Raw genomic sequence first — 17,221 nt, 5'->3', positions numbered from 1 at the left:
TACGTACCAGAACATGTTCACCATGTTTGCCCGGAAGATTCCGGACGTAAAACGTAGGTTGCAACCTATTGGTGTCTTTATGATTGCTCTTACATCCACGTGCATTGCCTCGCATTATTCAGAAGCTCAGCAACCTTGATTTGAGGAGTACGTACTTACAAAATGACTGCAGCAGACGTCATAGTATTTTCGCCATCAATGGTTACAACTTTCAACCCATCAGTTAGCAAAATAGATGACGGCAGCCTTCAAAATTAAAAAAAACTTCCGTCCTTTGGATTGGGTGGTAGAATGAATACTGCCAAGTTTCTTAAACGAGAATAAATCCCACTGTGATATCAGATAAGATATCCAACTACAGTCAGCAGTAGCAACTCCTACTTAAGCAGTGGCATAACCGTAGTTGCCTTCTAATACAAAAGGCGAAAACCGCTCCTGGAGCTTTTTCAGTATAAAGATTTCTGCAGGATGGGTGAGTTGAAACACGAATAAAGGAACACAACGCGGCTGTCAGGAGGCATGACCCCCTGTCCTTGATATCCATACACGAGGACCAGGAAGACCACAAATTCAACCTGGAAAACGCAAAATTTTTGGCATACGGAGACACGCGACACGAAAGAGAATTTCTGGAAGCATGGTACTCTACGACAGTTTCAATAAACCGGTGCATGAACTGGATCCCAATTTACGCAGCGCTACGCGTGAGAGATCAACATCGCAACCGAAACACTCAAGGAGGTCCGAAAAATGGATTCACAAACGAAGAAACAAGGAACTTCTCGGAGTCAAATCAATAAAGGTCACAACGGAACTCGGAAGGACAAAGGTCAATCCAACACCGACCAGACTACGATAAAATAAAAAGAACAACCAATGGAAACTCACGACAGAATAACTAATCGCGGTCAAAGGTTATCCCCGGCTACCAGCACGTATAGCACATGTAACACCGCTACGCACAACTACGCACTGATGATGTCACCTCCATTGGTGATGAAAAGTTTGCAACCAAATTGCCCAGCTCAGCGAACAAGCCAACGACCATACACGTTCATTCGTTATTTATACGTTGTGCGAATTTATTCAGAGTACACATTTATTATACATCAGCAGTACCATAGCGCCTCCTCTAATTCGCCAATACCAACTAATTAAAGCTCCTAATCCACTTAACCTTCAGTTGTAATACTGCTTCGTAACTGGGATACCAAGCGGTCCAATCCGCTAGCTTGTTCTATTTTGTCTTTTCTTTGAGATAATTTCGCCTTCCATACTACCAGTTGAAGTCCCTCAGAGTTGCAAAGCCTCTTTTTATCTGCTAACTTGCCGCAACTATTCTGTTTATTCTTGTCACACGAATTCTTGTTGATTTAAACGTTTTCCAGTGCCAGCATTGACTTCCCCACAGTCAAATTGTCTGTTTTATCTCAGGTCCTAATTGTGTATCGTTTTGCAGACGCAAACGGCCTCATCGGTTTCATTGTAGCATTACCTTTTTGGTTAGACCGTTTTTAAAAGCCAGGGAATGCTGAAGTGTTCCATTAGGATACAGGGATTGGCGATGGCCTAAAATATAAAGCATGCCATAACTTAAATTGAACTCGGTTTTACGTAGATTAGGAAGGTGTGTTTATTACGTGACGTAATTAGTTGTTCCCCTATCCCTCAGGCTAGTTCATCACCCTTCCGTGACTGCTGAAGTTTCAAGAGTGAACCTTTTTATTTTATACAAAGCTGGCTCTACCTCAACCGTTTTCTATTGGCGATTTGTTTACATTTATTTCTGCACTTTTTGTTGAAAATTAGTCCCAATTTGAGCTGAACAACAATTTTTCCGTTTAGTTTGTCCGATAGCAGGCTGCCCTTCGAGTGCCATCCTGTGTTGCTAACTGCCCAAATTTCAATCTAGCCGTAAGCCTTTCTTTAATTCTCCTCACGATTTGCTGTTCATTTCCTATAGAACCACAGTGTCCATATCTATACTGTCTGCCCTAGTCCGGTTAAACATATTGTTCACTGCTCAATTGCGGCAAGTGAACAAACGCAGGCGAAGTTCGTAGAATTCGGTTTCGCCGCAATTATTACTGACCGTCCGTTGGTGAATTGAACTACACGTTACCTGTCAGATGGGACACCTAGATTGTACGTTCAGGCTAGTTGGCTGAGATCACGGCCTTAGCACAGGATCGCCCACAGTGTAATTTTTGAATGGTTTATTTTTGGTAATGCAGTGACGACAGTCAGCGTGACTTGAAGTATCCACAAATTCACTTGAGAAATCACGACACTCATGCATGTGACAGGAAGTAAAATGGTTTCAAAGCAAAGACAATGAAGAACATACGTGGCAGAGTTTTAATTGATTCACTTAGAGTTGTTAAATATGACGCTCTNAACCGAAACCGAACCTGCTCTCTCGTTGATTTTCACATGTTTCCGGTGAATGTTGAGGCTCTTGTGTTGGCCTCTGAAAGTCTTTTTTTCGGCGATTAATGAATATAGTTGGCAATGTCAAAACACTTGCATGATAGCTGCGTTGGCACAACTTTACGCCCCCCTTTATACTAACGCCAAGTGGAAGTGTCAGAAACTGATCGTGCACTTAAAACAGAAACGAGCTCGAGCGAATTCAATCCGTTGTTGTATGAAAACACTGGATGCGATTGACATAGGTATCAATTGCTCTATGTCAAATCACTAGTTTGTTGGGTTTTGAAATGCAATCTTTAGGAGCGATAGTTCATTCACACGGTTTTATCAACCCTGGCAGAAACGGTGTTTGCTACATGCGTTTGCATTGTTGGCGGACCATATAAAATGTTTGACCGGCGTGCTGAATGCATTTTTGTCATTAACAAAATCCGTGTGATCCGTGTGTGATCCGTGTGATTTGTGGGGTGGACCCACATGAAGACGACGGTGGGCTCCGAAATTCATGGTATATCAGATATTAATGTTTCCAGTAGTTCGAAATAGTCATCAGACATCAAACTGTGCATTACGATAAAGCTAGAGACACTTCGTGCTACGTTTCGAAATTAATATCCAGGAATTAAAAACAAACCAAAAAATATTTCTGTATTTAACATTGTCAACTTGAACATCAATTGTACGTTGGGCGCCGTTGTGTATCCTTGGTTTTGTTGATTGGATGTATAAATAATTTTGCGCGGTAGCAAAATTTACACATCATCTAAAGTTTCCACCAAACTGAGCGTGGAGATCCTGATTGAATCCACCGGGTTTATATTAAGTGCGTTTTATCCCTACGGCAAGACAAAAGTAAACTGGCAGGACAGATTTCTGCCTGCGGTTTCCCCCATCAGCCCGATCTGGCCTGAAAATCATTTGATGAAATAGCTGTCAATAATGTGAGCGTATCTGATTCTTGCAAGTTAGCGTTTATTGTGTCTTTAATTGCAATGCACATAAACAAAGCTTGAAAATTCAACTTCAAACCTCTCTTACTTTGCCACATTTTAGTTGAGGAAGTCGCTAAAGTAGAGGCTTGTCGTGGTAGGTTTGCGCTGGTGACCTTTTCTTTACACAGTACGGTGCTGCTGCGTAATTAGCCATTTACTTAGATAACGATCGTGTTGCTAAATGTGTTGACAACAGTTTACGAGTTCTGCTACCTTGTTTTTTTGTAATGACTTGACGCATTTTGCAGGCACCTATGGATGACGCATTCACTGAAACGGTATTACAATTCTAATTAACCACTAGGTGTTATTGAATTCGCTGTTACAGATAAATGTAATGAGGAAGAAACAGGGCGGTGTTTGTGTGAGTGGAAATTCTGAGTGCATTTCATTTATATAACGTGCGAAGTAAGATGATGACCACTATGCATAGCCGTAACTTTTGTGGACAAATAAATTGAGTTAGTCGAATATATTTTTGAACATTGTCCCGATTAGCAGAGAAACTTTCCCTCAAACGGCAAAAGTACAGTCAAATTTTCGTGACCTTTTAAAGTTTCCTTGCTTTGACAGCCGCCAATATGTTTAAATATTTAAAGTGTCTGTGCACTTTGAAAGCAGACACAAGAGAAAAACGGGAAAAAACTGCTCAATGTCACAACTCATGTCAGTCGAACGGCTTATTAGAGCAATGACACTGTTAGCCTCTCTGCTTCATTATTTTGAAATTCACGATTTTGTCGGGTTTCGATCGATTGTATTAAGCAACAAACATCGGTGTGATTCCGTCTGGACGCCAGAACAAAGTGACGCTTAATTTCCGGCGACATTTGTGTGACTACAAGGCAGCTTTTCCTGTAATATTTCGAAATCGAGTGCAGTTACATCCTCTAATCTTGTGGGCCACATTATATAAACGGTGACCAACAAACACGGAATCAATTGATTCAGCACTACTCAACCCGATTGTATTTTCAAAAATTACCTCGAGCCCGCTTCCCAAGAAATATAATACAATATTTTTTGTAAGTAGCCTAGTGCCAAGATGATTACCTTATATAGGTTTCCTTTATGTCGAAGTCCGTTTTAGCAAGTTATGGGTTCAGCAACAAGTTTAGACCACATCACGAAGCAATAAGTAGCCCTAGCCAAAATATCAAGTATACTAGATACTATGTTACGCACGCTTCTATGCAACCTCGACACATACTTCTAATTTAGATTGGTAAGGTGTGATAATCTGGGTGAAAACACTCCCACGTTGATTTCGAGTGGAGGGCATTTGGCATTCCAATTGACGCAAAAATTGGCTCTGACCTCATAATGAGTTACATCTGCCCAAAATTATATTATTTTTAACTTTTTCTTCTGACTTATAAAACGATTTGAATAGATATTTGTTGGATGTTGGGTCGACAACGCTGCACCAGTGAGTTTTATTCATAATTTCACAAAATATATATCAGCTAATACAAACATTTGTTTCGCGAAGCAAAGCCTGTTTACAACAAAACGTTTGGGCCGCAAAATTATTGCCTGAATTTCAGATTTCCCAACCTGGAAATTGTTGCACACCTTCGTATTATCAAACCAACTGTAAAACTCTGCTTTACATAATTTAAGCCGCTGTGGTGACGGTGCTGACTGCATTTGTGAGTGCATTGCTGTCATATGTTTTCCCTTCGCGCGATTATTATGATACAAATCTCACCAAAGATGGGAGCCCAAATGGAGACACAAAAATTGAAAATTATTGCATGGGACAAATCTACCAAACTTGGGTTATTTAAGAGAACCAACCGTGAATCATGTTTCGTGCACGAATATTTTAGTGAATATTATTGTGACGCAGTTCCAAAAAAGTGAATGCACCATCGCACCACAACCATAGGTTGTTCGATGATGAGGATGCGAGATTCACGAAAGGTTTGCAAGCATAGACTGTTCCAGCAATCAGTTGTTCGGTAATTACACAAACAGGAAAATCAGAATTGAACATCTGATTCTTGATGACAAGTTTCTAGGAGCTACCTCATTTTTACGATTTTTCCTACAACAAAATGTTTATAACCAAACAGACATAACCTTGCAGCTGCCATCTAAAAACCTGTGTTAAGCCTGGCTCTTGTCAAATAGTCTACAGACACTACGTCCTTGTGGCGAATGAATAGAATAACAGTTTGTGCTATATTATCTGGACACTGGTGTTTCGAACTCCCGGAGTGTGACAATACAGTCTGTCTAATTGGCAGAGTGATGTTTAGAAATCATGTCTAATTGAGTTTTCTAGTTGTTTGTGACTGCTGAACATCACCCTGAAAGAGCCTAGGTTGTTCTATTTTCACTTCAAAGGTCTTTTAACCAAAGCACTATGGATAATAATGAGACTCACAACAATAGCGTACCTTGCAGCCGGTTGCTGGTTTGCCATTTATCTAATTAGTGATAAGTTTATGTGCAATTAACCAACAAAAGTTGTGATGAAATAATAATGTAGCCCGTCCGTAAACGGTTGCTTAATATATTTGACATATTTTACGCACAAAATCGTGGACGCGCAAATAAATGCTGTGGTTTTGAACACAATGTGGCATGCCGGAACCAGCCTTGTTCGACTGCACCTTAGCGTAATACCACAGGGGATGCATTCGTGAAAAAATATCCTTCGGCGCTTTCATTGGGATAAAATCCAACAGTTTAATTTCTGATAAACAACACCATATTACGCATTTGGAATCGGAAACACCCAATTTTTAGGCATGAGGATTTGACTAAGATGTGCAATTGAGATTGTCAGTCGAAAGTAGCTTAATCTGTAAAGAACAATTTTTTTGAAAACCTTTTCAGTATTGTGCGAATTCACTTGCCCACCAATGCGCAAGCAATCCTTTTGCAATAACGGTAAACGAGTTTTCCGCATGTCGTCTCGCAGCATCATTGCAAGGATAAGAAACAGTTCAACGTAAGTGCATAGATGTACAACTTAAATTGCTGAAATTAGCATGGTTTGGAAGGATTACGTTTTTTTGTGAATTCACAGAGAAAGACATAGATTACAACAAAATCAACGATAAAACCAGCAGCGCACGAGTAATTGTAGCGCCCGTGCCAATTGCCATCCAAAGCCGCTTGTACGACTTTATCCTGGAAGATATCTTATAAAATCGTGGCGAAAGCAGTGGCCGGAGTCAGTTGAAGCAGCTACCGTTCTTCAAGCAACATGGAGCTCGACGTTAAGGAGGTGACTTCGCCAATTAATTTAAAACGGCTAAAATGACATCATACATAAGATTAATAATCAAAATTATTAAACGGCAACAGAGCATTTTGCACGGATTGTCTTAGAAAGCAAAAAAGCTCCCACACTGCCATCAACTGAAGATTAATGTGGCCAAGAGATTATGCGAATTTCTGAACATATCGCGTAACCTTTATTAGGGAAAGGCTAAGTTGCTCATTTCATACGCGATGCACCTCGCACACGTAAATATTAGACCGATGCTGGCCCAAGTTTGCTGGAATATTGTGGAATGCGTGCTCAAAATGAACAAATGCGGCCATGCATGATGATTCTGACGGTAATTTTCTTACGCAAACAATATTCCATGTCTCTGCTGTCTCCATGAAAAGATGTACTATAATTACTGAAACCAATTTGCAACTCAACGTTTTCGCTTGGCCAAAATGGACTATGATGATGGTGCTGCCATAGTTTATTAAGATTTGGCTTACGGCTGGTACCCATCACGGAGCTGAAATAAATGATACAAATAACCATGTCAAAAGTATTTGGCAAGGAACGTGGTAACCAGCAATACTCCGTAAACCTGGCCATCGCGCTTGCCGCAAGAGATGCTTATTCACAATGTTGTTTGCGCTTAACCTGCCTCATCGGACATGTCCCTTAAGAACTGAATGGATCAAAGGCGATATATTCNTCCTGCTGAGTGAAGGACAGTTTACTGGAAATACACATACTCAGTTTAACACAAAATGCGGTCGCAAGAAACTTGTGGCAATATGCAATGAATAAAATATATTGTGAGTGTGGTTCATGGAAAACATCACAATTTCCAATTCCAGCATGGTGCGCCCAACGTTTGTGCAATGTCCGCGTTTTAGTCGATAACACTCGAGCTTAAAGGAAGCGTAGTTGGAAGCTACTGATTTCTGTCTGAAGAAACATAGGAATAAACGTTTCTAAAATAAGCGCACAAAATCTTAGAAAGAAAACGTTTCAGGTTTCACTCACACATAAAATTGGTTTTTGAACACTTGTTCCATCAAATCAGGTCTGGTCTTCTGGTGCTGTTTATAGTATAAATGGGCTGCTAAAGTCAAAGGAACGGCCTACCGGTTAAGGCAGGATTGTAGCCTGCAGTGACAGTGCCAGAAATATGAGACCTGCGCTACCACACACACTTCTGTGTAATCAGTGAGGTTTGACCAATTTGTGGTGAAAAATTTGCGTTGTTAACTTTGACATTTCCCCTTAAACAAATGAGGCAACCATCAAGCCTAGAGATTTCATGGGTCGCGAATTGAGACTTACATCGAGCCGTGGCAAAAAGCCAATAACCACCATGCAAGGAGTTTCATGACCGATTCATATATTTCTGCAACACATTCAAAGTTTGATCATCAACTTTAGCGCGCTAAATATGGCTACATTTCGGACGTCCATCCAGAGCAAAATAAACTAGCACAAATGTAGTAATTCAGCAAAACCCTCTCATTATTGTTTGGGAAACTACTGCGGTAAACAAGAAAACCATATATATTTATCTGAAACTTGGTCAGGAAGCTAATTGTGCACCGACTGGTCTGAGGTATGGAAGTTCATTCATACTTAAACGTAAACGAGTGATTATATTTTTGGAGTAGCAAATGGTATCGAGCTTATATGATGTGAACTGGCAATTCTGAGTTCGGTTGATGAATTCACAGACACATTCTTCCCAGTGGAATGAAGAAGCTAAGAACGAGAAACGTTTGAAAGTGTTCAACCCGTGGTTTTTGAAGTTGTAGTGTGCTTCGTTGCGTGTTGAAGAAAAACGATTGCCAGTTTTTTGTGAATCATGAGCTGTGCTTTCAAGAAAGAGTGCAAACGCACTTTCACAATGTTGATCGTTGCATAACTGCGTGCTTTAGCCGTTAGCTTACATGACAATTATCGTCAAAATAAGCTATTTTAGTTTAGTGGACACCAGGAGACCTGTCTACGAAATTGTTCAGATGCTAGATTATGCTGTGGTGATAACATACATCTAGCGTTGAATGTGTAGATGTATTTATGCAGCACTTAACGTTGTCAATCTACTGAAATGGTTTACCGAGAAATGTCGTCTGGTTAGGCATTAAGCTATTACGCTATTACGCTTTTATCGCGGTAAGTTTTGTTGAAATCCATAGTCTTGATAGAGATGCCGCATATATCTAAGCAGAAGGGGACGCCAAAACATGATGTTGTACGGAAATGAATATTTGATCCTGGAAGTCATTTTGGCCAAAAGCTTCTACAGACCGGATTTAATGCAATCTTAATGTAATAACTAGGCCTCAAACACATTTGCGTAAACCTCGAAGGATGAAAAGGAATGGCACATAAGTAATTGTTACTGGTAACTGATTTAATAAGCGATGCTAAAAGAAATAATCTCACCTGAACTGTGTCCCAAAAAGGCAACATATATGTATAAATGATAAACGTTTTTTGAATATACAGCAAAAGTATACAGTATGTGAAAGGCGAGCTAACAATTTTCGTACAAAATACATATTCGATCGCCTCATAGGGAACGAGCTTCAATGAATGCCTGCCGATTGCATGCAAGCTAGAGCAATATGATAAATAGTTGAAAAGATCGAGAGCACACTGGGACGTGTCGGCAGTCGGCGTGATAAGTCAATATTTCGCATGCAGTACCGGATTCCCGGTGATTGTGGGAGTTTCAACCGAGAAAATGATAAAACTTCACGCAAATCATGTAGTCCTTCAGGAATTTGCTGCAAGTCCTGCGGCTTAATTAATTTCAAGCTCGCACATACGACATACATTGGCAAACCAGCCAACAAAAGTTAAATGCTGAGCGTTTGCCGGCACTAACCAGGGACACGTGTGGAAATATAATTGATGTATTCGGATTTTTTTCACAAAATTCTCACAATGAAAACCACATGAAGTTCGGTGATGAAAATGAGATTTTTAAGTAAAAACGCAGTTACGTAATCCGTGCGACTGAACCGCATGCCCTGAATTGTGCATTTTTATAGTTGCATTGCAAAGAGTCTTAGGTTAATCTTATATGGGCCACAAACAATCCTATGTGCTTCGCGATATCGAAAACTCCTAAACGTGATTGGTTTGCCATGAAGAATTTTCCGTTTGTGACATCTCACTCCTGGTTAAGCGTCCGGTGGATGTTTAAGCTTCTGACGTCTAGTAGGGCGCCTCGGACAACTAGTTTTCATCATTCTGGCTGAGCGCAGCGCAAAGCGCCATCAAAATGTTAACTTACAATTGATCTGAGTAGAGTAAAATCTGTATATATGCCTTTGAAAGGAAGTGCACTCAGCTAGTTTTCATTCTTATCACATGCTTGTCTCTTACATGTGAAAAAGCTCCTAAAAGTGATTTTCGAGTATTCCATGGAGCCTGCATCATTGCAAGTAACTGCCTTTTAGTTTGAAGAAAATTGTTGCGGGAGTTATGTTGTATTTCTGGATGCAAAATCAGCTTACTTTGTGTCTAATTGTCCTCTGCGGTTAACCGCTAGTCGTAGGATTAACTGTTACTCTTCCCATTACGGTTGAACTTTAAGAGTTTTAAGTTTTCCTCTAAACCTACTGCCATTAGCGATGATAAGGTAAACCTTCGTTTTTAAGTCTCATTCTGTGCTCATTTTGAACTAAGTTTGTCAAATGGCTCAGTAGATTTATAGACATGTTACACTACTCACAGGTTTGCTGAAAATTTATTCGCAGGCCATGATGCTGCTCAACAAATTAATGCGTTCCCAGGTTTTTCGTCAACCTTATATTCGACCCGAACCTAGATTGGACAGATTTTGGCAAGCAAATCTTATTAGTATACATATATGGTGTTTGGGTGAACTAAGCTGGATTTTTCGTTGATGCTGTTGTTGATGATGACATAATAGGCATACTGCCCGTACCGATACTCACCGCCGTGATCGTATTTACCGCACAATGCCTGACCCAGGATTGACGCATTATAGCAAATGCGTACACTTGAATTTGAGTAAGAGAACTCATAAATTTCAATTTTTCCGACGTACCGCTAGTTCAAATTTTATTTGGTATTGCAAGCCTGTATAGGCCGTTTTGAAAAAAAATTTACACACTTACATAATTTTCCTAAAATCAGCTATGCCAGCTATTTAGGCCCAGAAGGGTACTATTTGATAATACGTTGACTTTAACAATATGTAATTATCCCTCAAAACTCGGAAGATGTTCAGAGGTATACAGAACGAATTCAGATCTGGAAACCCGGTCTGCTAGACAGGTTTAAAGCTACCCACTTGAGTTCACTTCCTTTGCGTAAATCTTGTTTGCTCTACCTAGGTGATAACTGTTGGCATCTGGAGGATTTTCATTCATCTTTGGCAATGGTTTCGATATTTCCTTCCATATTCTTCCATTTTAATCATTGTGGAAGCATGTTTAGTTGCTTTCCTCAATTACGGCACACTGTATTTTCTATCCGCTGACATTTTCGATTTATAAAACTTAAAACATTCCGCATATAAACGTGATTGAATTGCATCCTAGTATAGCCCGTATTTAAAACCACCTCCAGGATTCCTATGCTTTCTTGAAATGCAAATATTCTTCATGTATTTACCACCATTATGGATCAAATCCGATATATAAATTCCAAAGTGATCACGAGTACAAATTTTGACGGAATTAATATAATGGATAAAAAGAAGTTCTACAATGAACCACACAAGAATTATCGCAAACATTCTCTTTTCCTGAGTCAAGCAAAAATTATATATCATTAACGTTTGCACCTGCACAATATTTTTGGACGTCCGGAATAAATTTTGAGATCGACGATGGATAATGAGTTTCTCGTAGCGCGCTTTCACATTGCTTGTGACCGGGCCAGGTAAACCGCTGCTTACTGATTTCAAGGCCATAATGGCCAGTATAAAAGAAGTCCAAGTAAACAAAATGCTAACAACCGCTGTGCACACTTCAAGAATTTGAAGCACAAAAACTGATGTTGATATATATACTTTTTCTTACAACTGGCCTAGGTGAGTTTATTGTAGGACGACGGACAACCATCCGACGTATACATAATAAAACACCTATGCGTGTTTATTTATTTTATCATATTTATTTTAGTGGAATCCGTTTTGACAAGGAGCATTCCGCAATATGACCTGTGTATGGGTAAGTATTTTCATTTACGTTGTTTTTTGTTTTGTGGTGTGGCCGGTCATTTCTTTGTCAACATTAATTAAACAGAATCTTGTTGAACGCCGTCTTCAAACACTGCACGATATGGAGTTACTACGTGTGTAAAACAGACACAGCAATTCGTGGTTTGCACCAAACAAGATGGACTCACTAATTCACGTATTGTTTCTGGCGGTCACCTATTTTGCCTCAACGCCTCTAGTTTGCGACTGTAACTAGTCACGCTTTGTCCTTTGTCTATTCATTGTACCGACGAAATACTTATCAAATTTGTCAACCACTGGATTTCCTCATGAACAACAACGCAACAACGCGATCATAATTGACTCACTTTCACCACTTGGGACCAATATTAACAGAAGCATGTGGAGAGGATCCTCATGAAGATGACTGTAAGTGCCATAACCAAGGAAATTCAAAAGCAATGTTTAGCATGCAAAAAAACCATGATTCCTGGATGTTCAATGTGTGACAAATTAGTATCGAGCAACCAAAATGTGTTCTTAAACAAGATATCAAATAAGGCTCTGCCATCAACAACACTGTAATCTGTGAAGATTTTATAAACGCTTACATATTCTTCAAAGTGATGTTCCAAGTTATAATGTTTTCTCCCCCGGTTTTAGAAAAGCGGATAATTGTTCCGCTTTACATGGAACGGCAAAGCTCAACATGGTGATACATTTCAATTTTTGCAGACAATTTGCCAGTCACTGCGGACTAAATTAGGGTTTGATTCCGTCATTGACCCCTACCTAATTGGTTTGGCCAAAAATATTTTTCAAAACTGAAAGAAGATGCATCGTAGTACATGTAAATTCTGTAAAAAGTAAAATACGGGAACGATTCGCTCTGGACGTTTTGTGGTTTCAAAACTGTCAGCCTTGCATAAGACTAATAAATTGAGCCATCACGTTTCAGTCGCGGAAACAATTAAAGTAGACGCCTGTCGGATTACGTTTGTAACTTTATAAAATATGCTCTGTAAATATACAACAATATATAAATATATCGCAGACCATTAGTTAGAAAATTACTATTTCATAAACGTCATTGAAATTGCGGTGCATTTTCATGTATTATTGTTTCCGCATACGTATAATTTTTGAAACCCAAGCTCCGGTAACAATTTCATCATCAGTGCATTTTTTGCCCCTAGCCAAGTGCAACTTAGAAGAGAAAAATCGATGCTTAGGTGAGTTGAATCCTTTGATCCAAAATGCTCAGTGACGACGTCAATTTTGGAATCAGATAGGATAAATTTGGGGCGATTCTCATTACACCGCAGTCTAGTTTAGTGCTGCTTTTGAAAAAAATTCTTTCGCCTGATCTGTCCTGTAAAGAATATATTTTGTAGCCCTGCGTGTTATACTTTGATTCATCAGAGAGCATTGTATTTACCAATGATTAAATCCACGGTGTCTTCATATAAGAAACTTTGAAGACTTGAGTGCTTTCTTGGGAGATACTACATTCTTGATTATTTCTCAATTGGATAAACGAAAACTAACGATGCCCTACCAAATAAGTTAGGCAGTTTCAAATGAAAATTTGGGCTTTAATCTTCCAAAAAGTAAACTTCTGGTTGCGCAATAGAGCGCACCGAAAGACTAAATAAAGCCCTTGATTGGGGATTTCCTCATAGGTTAAGCATAAGCATTCGTTTTGGATTTCTGTGACAAATGTTTCCAGATTCACCGTTTATGATTTCACTTGGCATCATGTTTAGGAAAACACAAGGAGAGCGCCGTACTAACACGTATGTTGATACTGTGATTGTCACGTTGTTATTCTTGGTGTTTGCTATGTATTGTATGCACCATAAATACCAGCGAACGTTTTGGGTACTACCCTGTCCCAATAAGGTAAAAGAATACTGCACAATTATAACAGGCTGTTTATCTAGCTGCTTAAAGTCATGCAATATTGCCATATAATATAAATCGTGGTTGAACTGGTGCGTAATGTATGAACATTTTAGTTTGATGCAAGTTTTCACTTTCTAAAGGGGCACAGAAATCGTTGATTCTTGCGCGGATTAAGAACAAATTCATAGGCCTACGGGTGCATTTGAAGGTATGATTGTACTACAAGAACTTACAGTTTAATTTTCTTGAATCACATTCCATTGAACTTACCTTATCTGTCGCATATAAAAGAACTAACCTTTTTTATATATTGGGCTGGAATTCGTGCTGCCAGCAGTGAAATGGAGTTTTGAATACCCTTACAAGTTTTCTTATCCAAGGGGTGATCAGGTGGCAGACCATAAAATTATTTATGGCACACCATGCAATAATATACGTAAACGTTCCTGTGCACGCCGACAAACAACTCTACATAATTGAGTTTTACGGAGCCAATTTGTCCGTGATTCATCTTTACCGCCAATCCTCCAAAACATGCGGTCATCATTCATTTACTTATGCCTAAATCTGAGACCATTATGTCAAAATGGGTCTAAATAACGAAAATGAATTTTTGTTATTGTCATTACACAACATGCTCACAACTTCCCGTCGCAACGCTTATCTCCAGGTCAATGCTGGGTCGACGCTCTCCAACGTTGCATTGGTAAGTATAATCAGTTTGATCACCTTGCACTAAGAAAAACGTTTTTGAGGCTCGATTGTAGGAGACATCCACAGAAAAGTTTCCCAAAGGCATACATAAATGAAACATCCAATCCCTATTCCTAACGGACACAGTAAACTGCGGCGACTATCCAATTTGCATACGTGAGTTTCACATGGCAGTGTGGCTTTGTCTGATAGAAATACGCGTTACCCATAATTTTGCATGTTGATGAATTTTTGAGAAAACTGCTGAAACAATTGCACAACTAGCAGATAAAATCCGCTTCCAGAGGAACTGGGTTTACCACTTATCGCCCAATTACAATGACGACTTTTCCCCTGGAAATATGAGCCTCTTATAGAAGACAGTATTTCGATATTTTTAATTCAGACGCACAGTGTTCAAGGAAATGCGAGGAGGCTTTGTCAGCAATATTGTCAATAGATGATCTTTTGCAGATTTTTTTCAACTGGTCGCAGAAATATTGGATGCGTTCGCCAAAACGCAGAGTCGTTTGCTGGCATTGCGTGGTTTCACAGACTGTTGACCAGAGATAATATTCTCACGGATCTTGAACAATTCGGATGAGTGATTCAGATTGCGTCGATAAGGCGGATACAATTTTCGGACTCGCAAGAGATCAGCCATTCATCGCGTCTCACGTTGCGTCTCATCGAAAATTTGTAAGCCAGAAAATTGGGAAAAATATTTTGACTGACAATGTGGTTGTTTAACAATCCGCATGCAATATTCCCAGGATTGTGTCGTTATGCACACACCCCACCAAGTGAGTCTCAATTTGTACTCGTATTTTCCTAACTATGTGCCAAAAGTTCTTGCACCCAGAACTCAGTCTATGCATAATAACCTATACATAAGGCAACAAAGATTGGGTTTTTAGGATGGAATATCAGGTAAATTTTTCAAACATGAGAATGCTAGGCAGCAATTTGTTATTTTTTTCGTCAGCACAATAAACGGACTTGCTTCCTCACTTCAGTTTGAATAAAATGAATGAAATTTGACCGGAGGGTTTGTGTTTACCGTCATATTTAAAAATGAATGCTTTATATTTGGCTGCTTACTATAGAAGAGGCAAACCGAAATATATCGAAGAACGTTCTTCAGAATGTGCATTCATTTTCTCATTTTGAAAAATTCACCAAGCGTATTTTGATCACTATAATAAAACGCTTTTTCGACGGCAGATTTATGCATGTCGCGTCATGCTGCTTACCCCTTGGGATGGTTGTTTTATTTGTTACTAACTTAAATCAATCCTTTATTAAGCCAACGAATTCCAACCATGAAATAACCTGTGAGCCGCTTCAAGTGCACGCTTAAACTAGCATGCATACAAACTGAAAGGTGTAAGCTTACCAAAGCTGTCTTGCTTATTGATTTGCACAACTCAGCCGCAAAATATCCCTTCATAAACACCGTTGCTCGTTCTTTCTTTTCGCTGAAAGCTTGGAAAAAACGACGACAATTCTACGAAAAGAGCGCCTACGAACAGAGGCATGCGTTTGATTAGAAAGACGTGGCTAGTTCATTTATGATCTTATTTAGTTGTTTAATTTTATCAAGACAACCCTAAATATCTTTTCGGGAGATATAGGTCAGCACACAAGACTGTTGCTACGTAAAATAATTTTCTAATGACGTCCGATCATATCAGAATCGAGAACACACCCTTACGTTTGCCATAGGATTGCGAGCAGAATAAATATTGTAGTGGTGCGAGTAACGTATAGACCGCATGGACAGGATTTCAAACAAATTATTGGAAACTTAACGCGGCAGCAACCCGGTAAAACTGAAATCGGGTTTTCAACGCATCTGGAGTCAAGCATCTTAGATTTTATAAATGTAATTCCTTGAACGCTGGCGTAGTGCATACAATGTGGGGTGTTTATGTGGGGATACATTGTCAGTGAGGATTTCCGGTGACGAATGGCGTTTTAGGCAAGGACCTAGAATGCTTACAGATTTCCATTTATTCATCGGAGCCTGGAAAGTGCACTAGTGAACCCGAACAATTCTTGAATTTGGTGATTAAGTAACCGTTTGCAAGTTAGATATAAATGTGTGTGTGTACGAACCCGAAAGTGAGGCGCTTGTTCACTTCACGTTGTGGGCAACGGAGAGCTTTTTAAACAGCTCATGCAAAAACGGAGAAGTGAGAAGCCAAATTACGTGGAACATAAACGCTGAAGAATAGCAAAATGTTCGAAATAAGTGGTGAGAAATATACGAGAATGTTATCACGAAATGAGTAGATTTGCTCAAGGAAACATTTTTTTCATTAGAAATCAAGAGCGTTTACTGAATCACCAGGGTTACCATAAACCACACGACCTAATTGTGTTTATTATGATCTGAGATGATTTCGAAGATCGTTTTTTCTCTGACAAAATGTGCAACTGGGAAACCAATAAAATGCTATTTAGCGCACAAGACCTATGAGGGGCTAAGCCATTTGTTGGCATGCCAGAGCAGGAAAGAAACAGAGCGGACATTTTCGTTTGAAACAACAGCAAGAAAACCTAAGGCCGTCTGGTCATGTCTCATTGATTTACATGATGCAGGAGACAAACTTGTGCAAATCTACGTAGGTGCACCATCGACCTTCAGGTGTGCGCGACCTTCTGTTCCACCATTGCCAAATCGGCTCATTGCTTATTGTTGTACGAGATTGCTTCGTGAATATTCAACTATACTCAAGTCTGAAAATATCCAAAGGATTTTAAGGCGAAAATTATCAC

At 39.5% G+C, this 17,221-nt stretch overlaps 1 protein-coding gene across 1 annotated transcript in view; it reads left to right on the top strand.

Moving 5' to 3' along the window:
• Nucleotides 1-11,848: 11,848 nt before the first annotated feature.
• T265_15717 (hypothetical protein) overlaps nucleotides 11,849-17,221 on the top strand; it is a gene marked incomplete at both ends in the record, with an annotated part of 19,168 nt that continues 13,795 nt past the window's right edge. Inside the window, one exon of the mRNA XM_009179006.1 lies at nucleotides 11,849-11,852. Coding sequence (XP_009177270.1) covers nucleotides 11,849-11,852 — 4 coding nt within the window. The remainder of the gene's footprint in view (nucleotides 11,853-17,221) is intronic.

This window comes from Opisthorchis viverrini (assembly GCF_000715545.1).
Source record: "Opisthorchis viverrini unplaced genomic scaffold opera_v5_768, whole genome shotgun sequence".
In the NCBI taxonomy this organism is placed as follows: domain Eukaryota; kingdom Metazoa; phylum Platyhelminthes; class Trematoda; order Opisthorchiida; family Opisthorchiidae; genus Opisthorchis; species Opisthorchis viverrini.
Note: the sequence above shows the minus strand (reverse complement) of the source record. Positions and strands in the feature narration are given on the sequence as shown.